General features: G+C 33.0%; 1 protein-coding gene across 1 annotated transcript in view; it reads right to left on the bottom strand.

Annotated features, from left to right (window-relative positions):
- Positions 1-22,675, bottom strand: part of LOC143387614 (cadherin-12-like) — a 229,923-nt gene that overhangs the window by 29,696 nt on the left and 177,552 nt on the right. The window contains 2 exon segments of the mRNA XM_077108122.1: positions 9,590-9,843; positions 14,932-15,119. Of these exon segments, the coding sequence (XP_076964237.1) occupies positions 9,590-9,843; positions 14,932-15,119 (442 nt within the window).

The following is a 22,675-nucleotide window of genomic DNA, read 5'->3' as shown; positions in this document are numbered from 1 at the left end:
TTGTTAGTAATTGATTTTCCCACCTGAAGTTACTGAATGTAATGGAACAGGGTATAAACTGTGCAATTAATCTTTTTATATCATGGCTGTTGATTTGAGGTGTGAGAATGCATTGAAGCCATGTTATTTCAATATAATAGCTTGTCTTATAGGAATGCTCTCAAAAATATAAATGAAGTTAAGTTACATTTAAAAGTCAGGAAGCATGAGGATATAATAAGTCTAATTCTCTCTGTAGCATGTTCTTTTTTGAACAAGAAAGCATTGTCTCACAATAGTCCTTTTAAGCACTTCTATTCAACTAAATATATGCCTAATTGAAGAAGAAAATTGCGACTGAATGTGTTTATCAGCTAGCATTTTGAAAAGAATTATCAATGCATACTATGTTCAATCATGCAACTCATTATATTTGCTGAGTGTACATCATGCAGTAGACACCTTGCTAGAGTTGAAACATGAAAATTAAGTAAAATAAACAATAATTGGGGTTACACATATCAACACATGATCTTAATGACTGATAGAGGGATAGGAAAGACCATAGGAGAGCCAAGAAAAGGCAACAAGTGTAAAATCAAATGGTTCAGGCAAGACATCCTGTGCCTGATGTTTGGTGACACTAGAAGGATATGGAGAAATGATCTTGAAAAAGAGACTGAAAAACCCAAAGTGAAGGGGAAAAGATGGTATTTTAGAGAGCAATGCAACCACACTATCAGACCTGTGAAAGTAGTATAGAGAATTATACATTGTTAGTAATTGCTACAGAAAATACTTGAGAGGAACAATAATGAGAAGATGAGAGATTTAGGTCAAAGAAGACCTTAGACATACTATTAAGGAGGTAGGCCACATGCTAAGGGAGATCAACACTGCTGAGCAGGGTCACAGGGGCTTACATTTAATCCCTAGAAAGGTAACTTGTTGGATGTATTTGAAGAGGATGAGACTGTGAGCATTTCTGGATCTCCAAAATCTTGTCAAAAGACGGAGAGTAAGCAGGGTTGTAAAGAGACTTGATTCAACAGGCTTTGAGGAGTGATGAGGAAAACTAGGGACATTTGCAGCCCAAAGAAGACACAATATACATTAGCTGACTTTAATTTGGTAGAAATGGACACGTTCAGGGGTGACAGAATTACTTGTTATGTTTTGAGGGAATAGGTAGGACTGAAGAAGAGAACATATATAAACACAGATTTCAGATACTTAAAGCAAATATGTTTATATTAGAACTGTAAACATTTATAAGGGGTTTCCTCAGGAAATAGTACACACTGTGGGCGATTTTGGAACTGCTCCAGTAAGTTCCCATTTTGCTAAAATGTACTTCACCTTCCATAAACTTTATTGAGATATAATTTATATGCTAAAAAATTCACCCACTTCATCCCTAAAATTCATTCATTTTAGGTATCATGAATGTTGTGCAAGAATGTGGTAATTTTTAGAAAATATTTTAAATTTATTAAATCTATATGTATATATTGTTATGTGTTTAATTTTCTGAAAATTTCATTTTTATGGATAAAAATTGTGATGGGGTCAAGGAATAAAATAATTCTGTCCCTGAGGAGTTTTTAATGATAAAAGACATTATCTTGCCTCCTGTTTAAAAGTCATTTGTTCTTGTGTAGGTAGACCTTGGTGCATGATTTATATTAGGTACTCTCCAACGTGACAGACAAGAACTGCTACTTTATGTTATTTTTAAATTTAAATTCATCATACATTAATAAGAACATTTTAGAATACCTCTCCAATATATTACTTGATAATACTTTCCACATTCATTTTTAACTTCATGTACACACATGTATTAATGTTTTAACACACATATTTGAGAGTACCTTACAGGATTTATATCCCCTGGATCCTAAATATTAACATGTTTCTCCAAAATCAAAGACAAATAATTTGTCCCAATATTGTTGAGGGTTAATGTTAACAATTTGGTTAGTCCAGAAATAAATACTTACTCACACACTTAATCTCAGAATAAAGTAAAAATAAACAGAGGTGTGTTCCCTGTAATTTTAGGCAATTCTGATGCCCAGCCTATGGGAAACTACAAGTCAAAATTAGTGGCTTTAACCTTTTTATGGTTTAGATATTAGGTATCGCCCAAAATATTATGTGTGAAGCAATGCAAGAAGGTTTAGAGAAGAAATGATGAGGTTATGAGAGTCTGAACCTAATCAGTGAGTTAGTCCCCTGGTGGAATTGGCTTAGTGGTAACTAAAGGCAGGTAGGGTGTGTACGGAGGACACGGGATGTGTTTGGGGTATGTATTTTGTATTTGGTAAACGGAGTCTCTCTCTTTTCTTTTTCATCATCATTTGAGCTGCTTCCCACTGTCACACTCTTTCATATAATGTTCTACCTGACCTCGAGGCCTAAGGAATAGAACAGGCTGTCTATGGACAGGACCCCTGCAACTGTGAGTCCTCAAATAATCTTTTCCTCCTATAAAATTGTTTTTATCAGATATTTAAGTCACAGAAATGAAAAAGCTAACCTTTATTGAAATCCTATGCTAAGCGGCAGAAGGAGACCCCCTTACCAAGAAAGGTCACTGACTAAATGTTTTCTCAGGGTCAATTAATCTGTGTTTACAGACTGACTTCACTTCACCACTTTCATATTGCCCCACACTCCGTGGCAGGCCCAGTCTGATAGGCAGAAACTTTCTCAGCTCTCCAAGATCAATATCCCTGAGCCCTTCCCCTATCTATAATCTTTGAAGTCCCACAGTATCAGATTCACTGAGGGAAAGATGGGATATACTGCAAAATGATATAAGTGTGTTATCTATACAAAAAAGGGTTGAGACATTTGTGAGGCCCAAAGAAGGTTGCCTAGTGTAGTTACTTGCTACTAAATGTTGAAAAAAAAATGTGTGGCCATTTTCACAGAACCAAGGACTCAAATTGGCTAACTTTGCTACCAGAAATTTATAATCATACAAATCATGTTTCATCAGATTTTACGTAGTTTTATATTTTCTGCCTTTTGATTAGATTGTTTATTCCTTTTACATATAAGGTCTTTAAATTAATATTGAATCTGCATTTGCCAATTTATTTTTTTCCATAAGTTTTGTTTCTTTTTTCCTCTATTCCTTCTCTACTGTTTTCTTTTTCTTTAAGTGAATATTTTGCATTGCAATATAAATCCTTATATGTTTTTTCATTGATTTATTTTTTCTTATACCTATTCTGAGGTTTGACCATAAACACCTTATCAGATTCAAATTCCCTAACTGAATTCCAGTACTATCTAGAAATATTGCTCCTATATATCTGTGTGCTTTAATTAAATATGGTATAAACATATTTACACCAACCTTTATGTATCTATGTCTCAAGTCTAATAAAACATGGTAATAATTATGAAATATGTCTATTAAGGCTTAATAAAAGCATGTAATTGGAGAAGAGCTTCAGATCTCTGGGTTCTCAAGAACTCTGTTTCAGCCTGGGCAAATTCTCTGAGCCAGTGCTCTAGGCATTGGGTGAAGACAGCAGCCTGGGGACTTCCTGTTCTGCCTGTCATTGTTCAGGGTGTTTGGGCCCCACATTATTAGTCTCACTGGGGTAGAACCTCCAGCTGTGTGTGATACTGACTGGAGGAGAGATGCTACTGGTTCCTTAGTCACACTCACTAGAAATTTAGCTTCTGAAACCTGGAGGTGGAGGGGATGAAAAATATTGGCAGCCTGACCCTCCTAGCAAACCATAATCTCTTGATTGGCTACTGAAGAGAGGGAAGACATGTCTCTTCAACCACAAATACCCAGGGCAGGCATTTCTACCAAGGTAGCTAAGACATAATAAGGAGGGAGGTAGTGGCTTTGGGTCCACTGCCAAAGTCTGTTGCTTTTCACAAATGTTTGTTGACTTACTTGAATAAATAGTTCTTCTTGTGCTGTTAGCCTTTAGAAAAGTTTTGAGAGACAGTAAATAATTGTTTTTTATTTTGATCATATTTTTTTAAAATTTTTATTTGTTTATTTGTTTTACCAAGGAAGGCCTCTGCAGAGTTCCACATTGGTCATTCATTAAGTGGAATCTCCATCAATTCTTACAATTCTTCCTTTATATTGCACTTAACCTGCTTTTTATTTTTAAAATATTTCATTATTTGAGACTCTACCCATCTTGGAAATATGAACATCTTTCTTCCATGCAATGTAATATGTTAGGGTCTGTAAACAAGTCAAGATGGCGCCTGGCATTTTGCCAGAGGGAGTGGTTTGTGAAGTAACGCCAGAGAGCCATTAAGTGTGGAGATTCCTTATTGGTTGACTGCTGTATCTAGTTTATGTTAATTAAGATAAGCTGTGTGGAATGTATATATACCCCTCCTATTCTACAATAAACAGCTCCCACTCCTGCTGTATCAATCTACACAAGTCCCTTGTCACCCCCCGGTTATTTTGCTACAGCCGGACCCCAGCAGATGGTGGCCCGTATAGGGAGCCCCAGGACACTCGGGGGTAAGTGATGAAAAAAAAAAAGCTGCCCGTCCATAGATAGTTAGGGAGCAAATCTGCTTGTCCCTAGACAGATAGGGCAAGAGGAAAAATGGCCATTTCGAGAAAATGGAGAAGATTGATACAGTATGTTTGTGTCTTGTTTTGTCTTGAAATGTTGTATTGTCTTTATGATGAAAATATGGAAGGGGTGAGAAGTAAATTACTAAGAGAAGAAGGCACCCCAGTGGAACCAAGAGCAGTTAGAGCATGTGTTGATGGAAGCCCAGGAACTCTAGTCAGAAAGAAGAAAGTTCAGAGGAGGAAGGATTATCAGGAAAAATGTTGCAGCAAAAGGCTATTACTGAATACTTTTCATTACTGGAGGGTGCATGAAATGGCGTGGCACGGCGGCTGCCATGTGCATGAGCCGGTCATGGTGCAGCAAGGACTTTCCAAGCAGTGGCAGCAGGCTCTTCCCCCCCCCCCCCCCGCCGGGGAGCGGGACGCCACTGCGAGAGCCCAAATCCAAACCTGACCCAGAGGCACAGTCTCACAGGTTCTTGCTCCCTGTGCCCAGTGGCAGTTTGAGTCCAGAACACACCCCAGACTCTCCCTGGGTCCATCTGGGGCTGCCTGGGATGCTGCAGGCGGAAGATGGCCCACATCCCTGATGTTTGATCATTTCCAAGGCCGGTAACTACAATGGTTCCCCCACACCTGGAAGCTAATGAGTAATGAGCAATATTAAGGTTTATTTCAAATGTTAAAAAAACCTTGAGATAATGTACTAAATTGTTCAGAAGGTATGTAAAATAAGAACTTATTTGGATTTTCTTGGTGATGGTATTACTTCTGGCTTTACTGTGCTGAGTGTAATGATAATAATAATAGCAGTAATAAAATATCCAGAATAAAAGATTAGCACTACTAAATTTTACCTTGCACAGTAACACTGTTAAAAGATATTAAACAAAGAAAAAAAAAATAGATTGTACCCAAAAGTTTCAAATAATTATATATTTGATATTTAGTTTTCAGAACATATTTTCACTATCATTGTTAAGTGAGCAAATATGTTTTTACACCAAACGAAGATGACTTAACAGGATATTTCCACAACTGGCATGATTCAAGTTTGTTGTTTACTCCATGAACATGGACCAGTTTCATGTTTTCAAAACAATTCTGTCTTCTGACAACTCTCACAGAATCAATTAGATCCATCTTCATCTTGGAAGCAGGCACTACTCATTAGAAGAAAGACTAGGGTGTGACTTTAAAATAAAGTGGCATTGCCCTGACTCCTATGACATAAACAATGAAACTTGAAAGCCCACTTGTGCAGGATAATTTCTCTGAAATGTATCCTTCTTTTCCTTCTCATACCAGGATCATGAATTTGACAATTTTCCTGGGTTTGAAACAGTCCCTTTACCTAGGGATGTGTTCTACTTATATAATCTTTAATTTTTTCTGCGTGAAAGGGTTTTGAAGTATTGCATTAGAAGGACAACTTTTGTTAATGTTTTTTGTATCATCATGTAATTCAACAATTAAAAAATTGAATGTGATTTCGACATATGCAATTGGACTATTACCCCAATTCTCTTTTATTAAACTGTAGGGAGTTTTAATCAGTGTTTTTTTTTAATGTTTTCATTATTTTTTGTTACAAACTTCAGTATTTCTTTAATAGCTTTACACATTTATTTAAAAAAAAACTATAATTTTGTTTGCAAGGCATTTTCTACTCATTCTCTTTAGATTAACTGGAACTGAAACATGTTGCAATGTTGACATGCAGAAAAACAGCCTGAGCCCCATGAGTAAACTGGCCAGTACTTGACCTGAAAAGTAAGGTATGCTCATTACTATAATTTTTCTCCCTTTTTGTGAGACAGATGTGCTTCTTTTAGAGTTCTGTCCTGATCACAGATGTGCTATAGAAAATAAAGAATCTGTTGTGATCTGAGTGGCCATGTTCCCCTTGTATATATATTGATGTTTTAACCTGCAATGTAATGGTATTACAGGTCAGCATTTTTTGGAGTATTTAGGTTCAGAGGTGAAACCCTTATGGATGGGATTAGGGACCTTTGCATTTCTCTAAATTATGGGCATTCAGAGTCATCCTGCATAAGGCCCAGAAAGAAGAAAAGAAGTATAAAGAAAGTTTCTGTCTACTTAGAGAACAGGTATAAAATCACCAACAATTGTTGTAGAAGGTAGATGGTAAAACCATTCTGTTGAAGTTCAGAGAGAAATAAAGAACATACTAGGAACTGGAGGAAAGGCGATATTTATTATCAAAGATCAAAGAACTTGGAGAAGTGTGTTCATATTCTAGCATTTTGTGGAACATAGAACTTTCAAGGTGTGAAACTTACTATTTAGCTGAGTTTTCTACACAAAGTGTTGGAGAAGAAACTTGGTTCATTCTAATTATTTATAGCAAAATGTGGAGGGAGATTAACTAAAGATGGAATGGTTAAGCCAGTGGAAATCATAATCTTAAAATGTGGAAATAGCTCATCCATACAGTAAAACATGAGAAAGTGTGTTGAGAAGAGCACAGTAGGGGTTGGCAGACTACTAATTTGATAAAGGGATTCCTGTGGGTGTGAGCAACAGATTCTAACCACCATAACAACAAAATCCAGGAGTAAAGATGTCATCACAGCAGCAGCAGCACTGCCAAAAAAGACTGAAGAAACCAGTGAGAAAAATGAAAGAAGACTTGCAGACTTCCAAAGCCCTACAGTACCTTCAGCTGACAACATATGCTTTCCTTAGTTCAAAAGAAGAAGGACTCCAACATAATCTAACCTTTCTAGTACTAGGGTCATGGCTGCTTTCCCAGTGATTTCACAGTGCAAGATCAATGCCTGTAGAGCCAAAGGGTGAGGATGCCAAATAGAGGGCTGGGAGGCCACCTTCCTACATGGGTAGGGCCAACATAGAGAGCAACAGCATGTGTAGAGTCCTGCTCAGGAGTAGGGGTGATGTTAGCACCCCGGTGAGTTCAAAAGCCTGGAGCTCTGCCCCAGTGGTCCAGGAGGGCAGAGGACTGACCGAGAGAAGGTTTATTCTTAAATCTTAGGGCTGAAGGGAGTCTGGCCTGCTACAGTACACATTCACATAGGACTTGTCATCACTTTTGCATTGCCTGCTTTTCCCTTTTTGAATGGTGATGTCTGATCTAGGTCCCAGAATTATATTTTGGGAATACATAACTTGTTTGGTTTCATTGGTTCATAGCTGGAGGGAATTTTTGCCTCAGCATGAATCTTACCTTGAATCTCAACCATATTTGGTTTAGATATTATTTAGCTAGACTTTGTACTTTAGACTCAAATGATTATGTTGGAATAATTTGAGACTTTGGGAGCTCTGGGGAAGGAATGAACACATTTTGAAGGTGAAGACAAGAATCTTGATATGTCAGAACGGAATGTTAAGGACATAGTGCTTGTGAACATCTCACCCCCTTAAGTCATGATACAAAATCTGAATCTCCAATATGATGGTATTAAGAGATGGTGGTGATTAAGCTGTGTGAGTGGGGCCCACATGCTCCTAAACAGTGGACCACAGAGAACTTTCTGTCTCTTTCTGCCTCATGACCACTGAAGAAGATGACCACCATCTTCTAAATATTCACCAGATACCAGACTTGCTGGCACCTGGATTTTGAAAGTTACGGCCTCCAGAAATCTGGGAAATAAATTTTTATTGTTTAATTCACCCAGTCTGTGGTAATCTAAGACTACAGCCTAGACTGACTGAGCACCCCATGGGATAGATTCAGATGAATACAATAAAAAAAATACATGTTTTCAAACCACTTCTTCAGATTGTGCTATCTACAGTGATGTGCTTTCTACCACTGAATACATGACACAATTTTTTGGTATTTACTTACCACATGTCATAAAATCTTAAGAGATATATTTATTCCTCTCTATATCAATAGAGTATTTTTGTTTTAAAAGACTACATAATGTTTTCTTAATTTGGTCCAGAATAGCTTTAATTGCTGTTCTTTATTGGTTCTCAAGAGTTGAAGGTGTGTAAGGTCAGTTAGCAAACAACAGAATATGGGAGAAAGTCTCAATCCTATTGCAGGATCAATGTAAGGAAAGGGGATTTTATCATCCCTTCACAGTGCTATTGTAAGTTATAGCTTTATGGGAGGGAGGGAAAGAGGAAGAGAGGAAGAGAGGGAGAGAGAGATAGAGAGAGAGAGAGAGAGAGAGAGAGAGAGAGAGAGAGAGATTGATTAGTGAGGAGGTATTGATAGGAAAGAGCTCTGTGCAAAGTCTGGGTTCGGGTCAGTTAGCAAACAACAGAATATGGAAGGAAGTCTCAATCCTATTGCAGGATCAATGTAAGGAAAAGGGGATTTTATCATCTCTCCACAGTGCTATTGTAAGTTATAGATTTATGGGAGGGAGGGAAAGAGGAAGGGAAGGAGAGAGAGAGAGAAAGAGAAAGAGAGAGAAAGAGAGAGAGAGAGAGAGAGAGAGAGAGAGAGAGAGAGATTAGTGAGGAGGTATCCATAGGAAAGAGCTCCGTGCAAAGTCTGAGTTCTGGGCAATTCCTTAATTCATCTTACTCTTGGACTGACTAAATGTGTTTCCATTGTCTCAACCTCACATTCAGAATGAAAAGTCATTACAATAAGAAAAAAAAATCGCTTTCAAATCGCAAATGACAAAACCATCCTTTTTTAAACACTAACTTTGGGGACAGAAATTTTTAAATAATTATAACATGGCTGCTACATTCTAGGCACTGTGAAAGTATCTTAAATTAACTAATTTGGTAAATCATTCTTTGAACTTCATTTATTAAATCTTTCATAGATTAAAAATTGAGATTTGTTAGTTTGTGTGACATATCCAATAGCTTATCTGCGGTAAATATTGCAAGGAGGACTGATACAGATGTTTTGTCCAAATCCTACGGAATTTCCTCTATTCTTATATATAATTTCTAGCATTGTATTCTATATGTGAATCATGATGCACTTTTGGTCAGAAAATTGTTATTTGTTTGTTTTTGTTTTGTTTTCAAGACACATAAAAAGAAAATATTTCTTATTCTTACCTAACAGTACTACCGCCCACATCCAGGTCTTGTGCAGTTACAGCGCCAATGATGGTCCCGACAGGGGTGTCTTCATAAACTTCCATGGTGTAAAGTGGCTTGCTAAATACAGGTGGCTCATCTACATCCAGAACACTGATCTTCACTGTAGCAGTGTCTTTGAAAGGGCCAGCAGAGTGAAACCGGTGGTCAAGGTGAAGGTTGGAGGCCTCTACTTTAAAAGTATATGCCTTCTTCGTTTCAAAATCTAAAGGCTGTAGTGAGGACAAATCCAAAGTGAAGTGTTACATTTGTATAGAATGTGGCATAAACCATGAGCATCATTTCAGAGCAATGCAAGTTGGTATTAATTATACTGGTTTTGAAATGTCTCACTTTTATAATTAGTGTGTAAGTAAAGCACAAGGTCAAACTTTCTGGGTAACTCATAAACATAATCTTTTGCACATATTAAATTTACATAATGTACTTATGAGCATACATACTAGATAGGGGTTACACATTTTATAAAAGCAGTTTGAAATCAGTTAATAGTTTAAGGAAAGCACTTCTCACATCTTATCCAATACTGACATCTAGTGGAAGCAAGCAGTGATAAAGAAATGGAACAAAAATGGAATTGTATAATTGAAAATTTCTAGATTCCATTTGTAAATTTGGCATAACAACAAATTTTTAAGCTCATTTTTCCTATTGTGACATTAGTATAATTTTCTTTTAAATAATTATGAATTAATAAGTCGTTTTATTAGAAAACATTTGTATCAAGATTCAAAATCACACACAATGGTAATTATGAAGAGTGTTGGTCTTTTGTGTTCTCAGAACAGCATATAAATACTGGTTCTCCCATGCATTGTCAGTAAGTATCACCAAGAATTCAGGCTTCCAACATATATGAACAAATTAAAGAAGGCATTGGAACAAACATACAAGTCATTTTCCAGATTTTCAGTAATGCTCAATTTTAACTTGCTAGTACTTGCATTCACCCTCACTGTAAATGTTAGTTTTATTATGAAAGTAACTGAAAATGCTGTATTCCAGAAATACGGTGCTACTATGTTGCTTTGTTAAGTTATAAGCTTAAGGATAATGACTCAGACTTCTAATCTCCAAGGAAAAACTAAGACAACACAAATTTAACATTAACAGTGAATACAGGAACCCTTAAGTTTCTGTTTGCTTAAGCAGTTCCCTATAGTGTGACCACAATGATTTGCTAATTGCCTTGTCAGCATCTGTTCCTTTATCTAGCACACCAGAGGAAACTAAAGGAGGTTTATTTTCACTTTTAAAGACATGAGTATTATTTTATGTATTTCTTCGGAGAAAAAGAGAAAAAAGTCACTTATGTATTTAAAAACTCCCACAATTCAATGGAATCTGCTATGATAAAATCAGTAATAAGTCTTGTATATGCATCAAGTAAGTCTCCTCACAATATTTTTAATGCATGAGAACATACATTTATTCCCCTTTAATTATTCCCTTTATTTTATCAAGTTCATTATATTCTTATTCCTATTTTTACCTTTGTTCTGTGCAAATAATTGATTTGACTTTCTGATAATTTAGTCATACCTGTTAACATATAACATTGATTTCTTTCAGTTTTTATTACTTTCCTGTTAGAAATGTTTATTTCTCTTAAAACAAATAGAAATAAAATTGATAATATGGCCACTGGTGCCATGATTAGAAATGAGACATCTAAGAAAGCATAGATAGAGGATAATTCCATGATGATATTTTGACCCATATAAAGCTTGACTCTCATGCTTTGAGAAAGGAATCAGACTCAAGAAAATACAGCTAATTTTTAGAAAAATATGTCAAAATGTTATTTAAAACAAAAAGAAGAAATCAGTACAAATAGTGAGAATGAACAGTTTCGAATAAATAAGACCAAAACAAGACAGGACACACATTTTAAATATTAAAGGACTATAATGGTGAATCTAAGTTAGGAATATTATGTAAGTTTCTGAGTAGTGAATTAGTAATAATTTAAATTCTTTACAACAATAACTTTCATTTGGAAAAAGGAAGAAACAAATAACAAATAAAAACTTTCAGCACTGAATTAGTTAAAATATAAAAGGTTCTGGCAAGGCAAGAGATATCCCCTTGGAAAAACAGAAATGTACAAAGGTAAATAAGATTTTTTTTCTCTCAGCATTCAATAAATTATAGAATAAAGGCATGTTGTCTAATGGAGGAGTTTGAAGAAGCAATAAATTTTATTTAAAATAGCATAGTAGTTGTCTGAAAAAAAAGAGAAAAAAAAGGAAGTTGAAAGAGTACACTGGCTAATTCAAATTAAAGAAAATCTATAGATTGCATTTTTTTTTTTCAACAGAATAGGTTACTAGGTAGAGATTGCCCCTGGTGGATCCTTATTTAGAGATCACAGCAAGTTACAACATTGAAAGTGACTCCAAGTATTCTGTCAGTGTTTGTAAGTACTGAATTGTTTGGTGTAATTTTCTACATGATAAAAATAGTTATAACAATATGTTTTGACTGTTTCTTTAAAATTTAGCCAGAATCACCAATTCTCACAGTCTTTACTTCTATGAGCATCTCAATCTGTTTCTTGGATTAATTTCAGTGATCTTTTCACTGGGCTTTTCTCAGCCGTACTTAAGTAAGTCTTACTTGCTTAAGTCTGATTTTCCTCAAAGCATACAGAGTAAACTGACTCTATTAGAACAGAGGTGATTTACGTATAACTCCCCTTATTATTACCAAGCTCAGAGTCCTTGACCTGACCTACAAGACCTCCATCATGGGACATTGAATACCTTGTCTCCAATCAACATTCCTTTTATTCACTGACCTTTCCAGTCTCTTTGTCCATTAGTCCCTCCTCAGAGGGAGATTTTGCAATTGTTGCTTAGTTTTTCTGAACACATGTAATGTACCCAGTTGTTGTTCATCTGTCTTTCTTCAGAAATATGCTTATATTTCACCATAGCCCCAAAGTCTTCTTGACCTTTACTATAAGACTGCCTTTCACATTCCTGTAATCTCTTTACCTTGATTTATGTCTATCAGCTTGAATCTATCATTGCTGATAGAGATATTTCATGTGTCAATTTTCTGATTTTCCCAATTGAATGGATGGAGCTGGAGAACAGGGAATGTCTATCTTTGAGTCCAAAATGGATCTGGGACATGGTGGCTACACCATAAATATCCTTTTAATGATGAAGGGAAAGGTATAATCACAGATTTATTTGGACAAGGTGTTTTATGCCAGTAAGATGAATGATTAATTTACCTCAGGAGGAAACACTGTTTTGTCTTTTTTAGAGATACATTTTTCAGATTGATTATCTGCATTTTGTAATTCAATTTTAATAAGGCATTTCCATAGTTTTATAAATCTCAAAGTCAATCCAATAAAAAAAAATTTTAAAATTCTCAAAAATTCAAACAAAAAATGATGTAGCACCTACTCACTATGAATCTTTCCTTGGACTGAAAATGCATTTTTACTGATTAATAATAGTTAAGTTTTTTATAATTTATAACTGCAACACTTCCTTAAAACATTATATTTTTGACATCATAAAATAATAAAGAAATATTACACTATTTCTTTCCAAATATATTTAAAAATAAAGATTTTTCTGATTGACATCTAATCATCAGTTACTTACAGGCATGGATGAAAAATAGGTGTCTATAAAAGTAAATGTAAAATATATAAAACTACATTGATGAATATAAAATACTTTTATAATAGCAAGATGAAAGAATATTTAAATGTAGATATGCATAATTTAGTATTAATTCTGTCCCTCAAATTAACTTTGTAAATCTAATTAATTTAATGGTTAAATTTTAAATTTTAAGATACTATTTATGATCATAAATAGTAAAGTATTTTCTACCATTTTTAGTATTATTAGCTTACTAATATTTGTTACAGTTGTTTCATTTGGATTGATTTTGAAAAATATTTAAATATTATTAGTTTTACATAAAATTAATAAGAATATTCACTGATATGTTACTGAGTAGAAAAGAGAAATACTAAATAACAATAGAGAAATACACAAGAATCATACCCTTTTTTCTTTGTGCGTTTCTCAAATTCAGCATTAATGGATAATTTTAGATGGTATCATGTGTGTTAACTAACTTCTGGATTAAGTACAATTTATGTACATTTGTGGGAATAAAAACAAAATGACTATCTATATGAAGCTTATATTTACTTTTAAGATGATTTTCATTATAATTCATAGTGTTTCTTATTAAAATTCAGAGCTCCTAACAAATATGAGAAGAAAAGACTGATTAATAGCACTGATTTCAAAAATATTTCTTCTGGGTTAAAATGATCATAAATAGTAACAGAAATGACATGTACTGCAGTTTGGGATTAAGAGAGTATACATTGTACAAGGAGAGGGGGAAAGAAGACCTAAATTTAATGAGGTTCACTTTTTTGCTATACTTCACTACTCAAAATTCATTGTTTTCTTCATTATAATGGAAGCAATCTACATGCCTCCAATGGAATAGGGTTTCTTTCTCACATTTACACACTCCTTCATGTGCCACTACCCAATAAAAGACAAAACTACATATTGGGCAAGTAATGATTTCTTTCAAGGGTCTGAATAACTTTGTTGTCCTCCTCTGCTGCTCTTTCCATTCTCCCTTTCTTTCTCTTGCTCTAAAGTTTGGCCAGAATCACAATTCTCTTAATCTTCACTACTATTAGCATCTAGATCTCTTTCTTGGATTATTTCAATGGTCTCTTCACTGGGGATATTTCTAGTCTTACTTCCTAACTGATAAAAGTAAAAGTCTCTGTAGGCTTTTTTCTTACAGAATTCTCAAGTCCATTATTATCCTTTCTTATTTCTTCCACTTCTGCACTGAATAGAACTTACCAACAATAGTGTTTCTCCACCGTGATATCAACTCTCACCAATAATGTGCTAACTTTGATATTTATACTCTGTGTTCTCCAAAAAGTCATGAAATGTCAATATCAACTTTGGTAAGATAAAAGTTATTGACTGTTTTTTCATTTTTAAATTGATCATTTTTGTACATACATTGCTATAATATTAATTAGAAATTAAACTCTGATAAGAGTGTTAAAAAAGTACATAATCAAATTATTAGGCTTCAATTTTCAATATAAATCCATATTTGTTAAATCATAGAATAACACTATCTGTGGGAGTGAATATTTCATAATTATAACTTTTTTATTTAAAATATTACTAATTAAAGGAAAATTAAAATTGCTTATACTCTTTTATTTTCTTTAATTATTTTTAGATAGTAAACTGTCAAAACCTTTGTTTATGTACCTTTTTCAGTTTGATAACTCCTTCTTGTGTATCCTCATCTATGACGATGTCAAACAAATTCCCTCCATCTCCGGGAACAATAGTGTACTCAATTTCCGCATTCTGTCCAAAATCAGGATCCACAGATCTTATTTTTCCAATAGCTGCACCAACAGGAGAAGATTCAGGAACTTTCAGATGAAAGATGCCTGATAAAATATATGTAATTTGCATTGACAGTGAACTAGTAAAGGAAGATTATCAGGTTTGAAAAATGTAGACTACACAAAGTAAATCAAATTTGGAACATTATAGAGCAAAATGCAAAGGCAATTTGCTGTCAAGGATTATGATTATATGTAATAACTTCATTTTCACTTCAGTAGACCTGCTTTTGATTTTTAAATGGGTATTATAAATAATAGAGTGTGCTATATTAAAATTACTGTGTGGAAATATTTTAATATGATGGATATCAAAGTATACCTTCTAAGTGAGGGTAAAAGTCTTCATAATTGTCACCAAAGTAATCAATACCAATAAAATAGAATCTAAAACACAATAAAAAGATATATAATATATAATTAATAAATTGATAATAAATAGATAAAAGATAGATGTATAGTTATTTATGAATTTGAAGGTTATGTGTCCAGAAAGTAACCATTACAATGACTATGAATTTATCTTACAATGAACTGAAATGATAAGCTGTACACTAATACAAAATTCTACCTCGATGAATTTAAATAAGGCATATTGGAGACAAAGATTCAGCTCATTTTTTAAATAGGGAGAGAGAGAGAGAGAGAGAGAGAGAGAGAGAGAGAGAGAGAGAGAGAGAATTTTTTTAATATTTATTTTTTAGTTTTTGGCAGACACAACATCTTTATTTGTATGAGGTGCATCAAACCCAGAGCTGCGCGCATGCCAGGCATCAGCTCATTTTTAATTCATATTAACTTGGCATACTTTCTAATATTTAAACTGAGTACATAAAGTTTGAACTCCTCAATTTTTTTCTTTTTCTCATTAAAGGAGAAAAAATTAAAATGATCATTTTTACCACCAAATAGAATACTTACATTACATGAAATATGTACTGGATCAGAAAAAAATGTAAAAAAAAAAGAATACTTATCTGTGGAAAATATTCCAGAACTATGAAAATAGTAGACATAATTTAAAACCTTTGTCAAAAATTTAAAGTTTAAGATGAAGAAAATAAATAGGACATACTATTTTTTGAACATCTCATCAAAGTGAATATTAATGGGGTAAACAATAATATTCAAATCAAAGTTAAAAAAAGGAAAAGAAAAGGAGGAAATTAAAAGTGCAGATGCTAAAATGAATGAAGAAGTTCAATGTTTAATTTTGATACTGGAATTCCAGTTTCAAATTCTATAAATAAATTTTGAATGTCACTTTCCCATGGACAAACAAAGTGCAGTGATTAAGTTCTTTTAGAATTCTAGTACATATGTGAATATTGAGTTATGACGGCACTCAAGACTTTTCTTGCATGGTGAAGTTCACTCAACAAATTACTTTTTAAAATTATAATTATTTGCTTCAAGATGGCATGAAAAATTATTAAATTAAGTGACTTCATTTTTATTTCCCATTATTTTTATAGAATATATAGTTATTTCACAATCAGTTGGCAAAACTTGGTAATCTCATTAGCCCTGGTAACAGTTAAATCTTGCCAGCTACCCTCTACCTCCCAAATATTTCCCATTTTTTCTTGTAAATTATTTTGAAATCTGCCTTATTTTAACTGACATTGAAAGCACATCACCTCAATAGAACACACATTCTGTCTTAAGAGGGCTAAATATCCACCTATATCTTGTTTATTTGATGCACAAGAAAGAAGGTATATATATATATATATATATATATATATATATATATATATATATATATATATATGGGGTTGGTACCAGATATTGAATTCAGGGGCACTCAACCACTTAGCCACATCCTCAGCCCTATTTTGTATTTTATTTAGAGACAAGGTCTCACCAAGTTGATCAGCGCCTTGCTTTTGCTGAGGCTGACTTTGAATTTGCAATGATCCTGCCTCAGTCACCTGAGCTGCTGGGATTACAGGCATGAGCCACTGTGTCCCACTAGAAGGTATAGTTTATACTGACCTAAAATAATTGTGTGTAAGTAATTAATTTTTTAGTATTATACATGTAAGATGACTTTCTAAAAGAATACACCATATACAGTTTAAATAAGTAAATATACAATACAAACAAATGATAATAAAACTTTCTAGTGACAATGTTGGAGCATTAATATAGACTTTAATAAGGAATCCTATTTAATGAAAGTCATAGTAATTGATCAAAGTAGCCATTTCTCATAAACTAGTATTGTTTTCATTAGGTTTTATTTGCCAAACAACACAGTTGCTGCCAGATGTTCAATGTTCACTAAATTCTAAGCAGGGTTTGAAACCTAGGCCACCAGATCAAATAGAAAAATCAAAAATGAAAGGATTAAATGTTGCCCAATTGTCTCCAAGAAGGATGAAGTGGGAAGTGGGACATCCAAGGGCAATCTGTCTTTTATCAAAAAGTGACAAGTACCTAGTAGAAATTAATGTGACCATTGTCACCTACATTCTTCAGATCACAAATATTTCTCAATTAGTACAGAATTGAGGGACTCCTGAGTTTTGAGCAAGCATGAAGATGCTTGAATCTATTTTTAGTGTGGCAGTAAGGCATGGGGCATAGTCACTCAAGTTTTACTCAACTTCTCAAAGAGAAATTTCAGAGAAAAGGAACAGAGCACAGAATATATGAGATATTTTTCACTTCCTTTTTAATTTTTTTTTCAGAGTAGAAATTAGAAGTTTATTAAAGGACAGCAGAAAAGACTTCTCCCGGAGGAAGAAGGGGACCCAAGAAGTGTAATCCCCCTTTTAAAATTTTTAATGTCTATTAAATGTAAATATGATTTATTAGGAAGTGAGTCTACAACATTTGATTCTCACTGTGTGATTGGGATAAAAATCAGTAGAAACAATAAAAGCCTTAAATTGATAGTATGATTAGTCACAGTCCAAAATCATGGTCCATCAGTGTTAGAGTCTTAAATTTTTTGCTGAAAAAATAGAGAAATGGAGGTTTAAGTTGAATGAGTACTATAAATCTCCCTCTAATAGGATATTTATTTAGGAAATTTATTGTTAAACATTACAAAGTAAAGGGATAAAAATTTATTTGAGAGCAATAGCATGATGCTCTATACAGGGGATTTCTGTTGGGTTGATGAGGATACCTCCCTGAGGAGTGCAGGGCAGGTGTTGGATGATATCTTTATGGAAATAGGAGGATATAAAGAGCATAGGGTATTTCTGCAGACACCTTCAAAATATATTCAGTGAGAGCAGCTTCAAGTTGCGTATTAGATTTCATAAGGTAGCTTTTCATTTGAAAAGTATAGAAGCAAAAATAAATAAATTGTATATTGAGAAAAATAATAAAGACTAGAGTCATGTCTACTGGATAATGGTTAGTGAGTATGGAAAGTCTAGCCAGAACTGAGACCCTCTATTGTGAGAAAAAGCACTTTAAACAATGAAGGGTACCAAATAATGCAGACTAGAGATGAAATAACCCCACTTGAAGACACTATGCCGAGATGTGAATTTTATGCTTTAAAAAAGAACAGTTTATGAGGCCATTAACAATAAATGTGAAGATAGCTATACTTTGTAGTACTCTGTCAATATAAATTATAAGTTATCTAAGCAGTTCTTTTTGAGAATTGTCATCTCAGAGCATTCTCACAAATTTCATTAATATTTAATGGCTTTGGAAAACTTGTGATAAATTCAGAGTGGCATTGTCCATATATAGTTGATGTAACAGCATTTGATTAATCTGTATCCCTTAAAATTAAGACATAATAGAGTAAAGAAATTATTTATCACTTACATTTCTTCTGTGCATCCAGGTTTTAGTACATGTAAAACTCAAATACACAGAACAGTAGATTTTCTGTTCTTTACATAACAGACATATATTTCAATAAGGTGAAAGATGTGTATGTTCATTAAGACAAGCATTGCTCTGTAAAATACTGCAGCTGGTAATAGAAGCTACAGAGTATGGAAAAAGCCAGAGAAACTGTGCATTAGTCACGTCAGATTGTTTAGGTTCTGTCGGTTTATTTTCAATGAGATGACATTTTATCATTTCTAGAATCTCAACAGCAATAAAGCTGGGGTCATTCAGATTAATTCAGAACTCTGAAGTAATCTTCAGCTGTGCAAAAGTTGAATGGTTTATGATGTACTATGAAATTACACTGCCATCATCTTCTGGGTGTCCTGCTTTTGATGCATATGAAACATCTTAATGGCACTACCTGTACAACACAGATTAAGAAATAAAACAGATGACAAGAGATTGTACCCACAGTAAAATATATATTTACATATTCATAGAATGCACAAATGATGCTTTCCCAAAATCCCTTGGGAAAGAAGAAATATTACAGGTAATGATCTAAGGTGGAAATTTAGTGATCAAATTTATATAGTTTTTTTCAATTTTTCTCTTTTAGAAAATTCAGAAGCATTAATGAAACTATCAAGAGAGATATATTTACTTAAAAGAATATAAATAGTGTTTTAATTTACTGAGAAAATATGATATAACCAAATATATTAAATGAATGAACAAATTATAAATATCATGAAAACTTTCAGCAATGTGAAAATTTTTTTAAAAAGATGAAATAAATTGTTACAAATTTACTTTTGAAATACATTTTATATTTAAAGCAATAAGTCTTCAGATAACAAAAAATTGTGTATTTTACACATTCAACTATTTATAAAGATCATTTGTATATGACAGGTAATAATTGGAGCTTAAAAATACTAGAAGTTCTTTGGATTAGATAAATGAGAATGAAGGGAAGGGAGAGATGGGAATAGGAAAGACCACAGAATAATTTGGACATAATTTTCCTATGTTCTTATATGAATATACAACCACTATAACTCCACATTGTAAACCAAAAAAAATGGGAAGTTATACTCCATTTATGTATAATATGTCAAAATATATTTTACTGCCATGTATACCTAGAAAGAACAAATTAAAAAATTTAAATACTAGAATATTAGGGTCTGTAAACAAGTCAAGTTGGCGCCTGGCATTTTGCCAGAGGGAGTGGTTTGTGAAGTAATGCCAGAGAGCAATTAAGTGTGGAGATTCCTTATTGGTTGACTCTTGTATCTAGTTTACATTAATTAAGATAAGCTGTGTGGAATGTATATATACCCCTCCTGTCCTACAATAAACGGCTCCCACTCCTGCTGTATCAATGTACACAAGTTGCTGGTCACCCCCTACCCCCCCGTTAGTTTGGTGCAGCCGGATTGCGGCACTAGAATGCTAGAAATACGAAACGTTTAAAAATAAATTGATATGAATTATTAAACATTTTAAGAACTCAAAATTGTATCCTTGAGCCTAAATAATTATACTATTTTTTTAAAAAGTTTACATTTAATATTCAGAATGTGTATATGCATATACATACACAATAACCTAACTGTAGATTACATAATTAGATTTAGACATAGAATTGTTTAAATAATGATCCTGTATGCTTTTTCCTTGAAATGCCATCTAATTGCACCTAATTGCATATGATTTGATTTCTTAAGCAAATGTAATAATAGACAAATAATGTAGTATGTAAAGAACATACCAAGAGAAAGCAACCAACATCATTGTAAATTAAAAAAAAAATAACTTTATAGAAACTTTACCTACATCTCTGTGACCTTGGGCAAAATATTTAGTGATTCTTTTATTTGTAAGATTGGTGTAATAATAATTTTGATTCATCTTGTAGATTTATTTTCAAAAATTCACTGGTAAAATAGTAAATAAAATTTAGTAATATATATATATATATATATATATATATATATATATATATATATATATATATATAATAACATAATTTATATTATCCATTACTACTAATTAAATTTTAAATAATATTTTTATTGATATTGTCTCCATGAATATGCATTATAATATTTTTTCTATATGAATAACATTAAGAAAGAGAAAGCTGCATACAAATGTGTGAGAATGAAAGAAAGAGAATGCTGAAAAATTATTTTAAATTTTACTAAAATATTTATTTTCTTTTTCTGAAAATTGGAGAATTCAGGAATAACGAAATATTTTGATAGTTTTGTAATATTTTAGGTCCTCTGTCTTCAAAATCCTAAAGCAATTTTTTAATTAAAAAAAATACAGTCTGCAAGAAAAGACCTTTCTGATGACAAAATTGAATTCAATCTGGGCTTTAACCAAACACATTAAACATCTGTAAATAGGACCTCAGGAATGACAAATCTATCCCTACTCAGTCTCAGAATGTCTATGAGACCAGTGACAATAAATGTGAAGAGAACTAGTGTTCATTCTACTCTACTGATATAAGTTTTCTAAAAATGTTTTGAAATTTTTCATCTTAAATATGTTCACAAACTTATCAGTACCTAAAGCCATTGAAAAACTTTTATCAATTGAAAGAGAAACATTTTCTAGCAATGATTGACTTAGTAAAAGTGCAGGTTGAACACGTTTTAAAATGCCAAGGATTGGGCACCAACAACTTTACTATTGTAGTTAAATTATTTCTCTTTTAAATTACAATAGTAGAAAAAAATAAAGGAAATTCAAAGAACTCAGAAGAGGAAAGGAAAACAAAATGTTTGTAAAATCTAGTGCAATTTAGAAATGTTTATATCTAATACAATCTCAGTTCTCAACAACTAAAAGAGAAAAGAACATTTACAAAGGTTATAAATGTCCCTTCTAAATTGTACAAGCATGTACATGAATTGCTAAGTATATATCTAAAATTAATGGATTAATTTTTATAAATTCTATGTAATGATAGCAATAAATCTTTTCTAAGAGTGATAAGAACTCATCCATCTAAAACTTCTGGTTCTATGCAAATAAAACAATGCAAAAATATAGGGCCAGATGTAAATCATATTTATATAGTAAGTTAATTACTTAGCATGCCTATAATTCAGGTAAGAGATTTGGTCCAACTGTAGCTTCTAGTAGCTTTGTCCACAGGATGATGAAGACAATATAAAAATGGATAAATAGATTTTTCATAGTTTTGTCTTTTTCAGAATTCAATAATTTTCTTTTGAATGATTACATAAGAGCATAAATTTATACATATTTACGAGGTTCCCCATCTTACTTTTAAAAATATGTATATATTGTGTAATGTTCAAATGAGTTTAAGCATATCTAGGAGTGTTAACAATTTAATTTCATTGAAGAATTTAATTGAAAAATCACAAATATTAATCTAGCATGGCAACTTCGAAGGTCTGAAGCAATGTCTATAATTCTATTCCGCGTGTGATATTTAGACTGAGAGTGTGAACTGAGCCAACTTGATATTGGGTCTGTGAGGTCATCTAATAGGAAACAATCCACAGAACCATCAATCCATAGAATCAATCCACAGAAACAACCACATGAAAAAGCTAATAGGCTAAGAATTTCCTGACTTATAATTTTCTTTGTTCAGCTACTCCCACTGTGATCTATCAACTCCAATATAAGAAGAACCACTGGTATATTAATCTGTATAAATTCTCATCTTGTTCCTGTCCTTTCCATATCCACTTGAAAAGTTTGATTTATCATTTCAATAAAATATTAATGGGTGGCCT

The sequence above is a fragment of the Callospermophilus lateralis genome, unplaced genomic scaffold, assembly GCF_048772815.1.
Source record: "Callospermophilus lateralis isolate mCalLat2 unplaced genomic scaffold, mCalLat2.hap1 Scaffold_146, whole genome shotgun sequence".
Taxonomy (NCBI): domain Eukaryota; kingdom Metazoa; phylum Chordata; class Mammalia; order Rodentia; family Sciuridae; genus Callospermophilus; species Callospermophilus lateralis.
The sequence above is the reverse complement of the archived record's forward strand: the minus strand, read 5'-3'. Positions and strand labels throughout refer to the sequence as shown.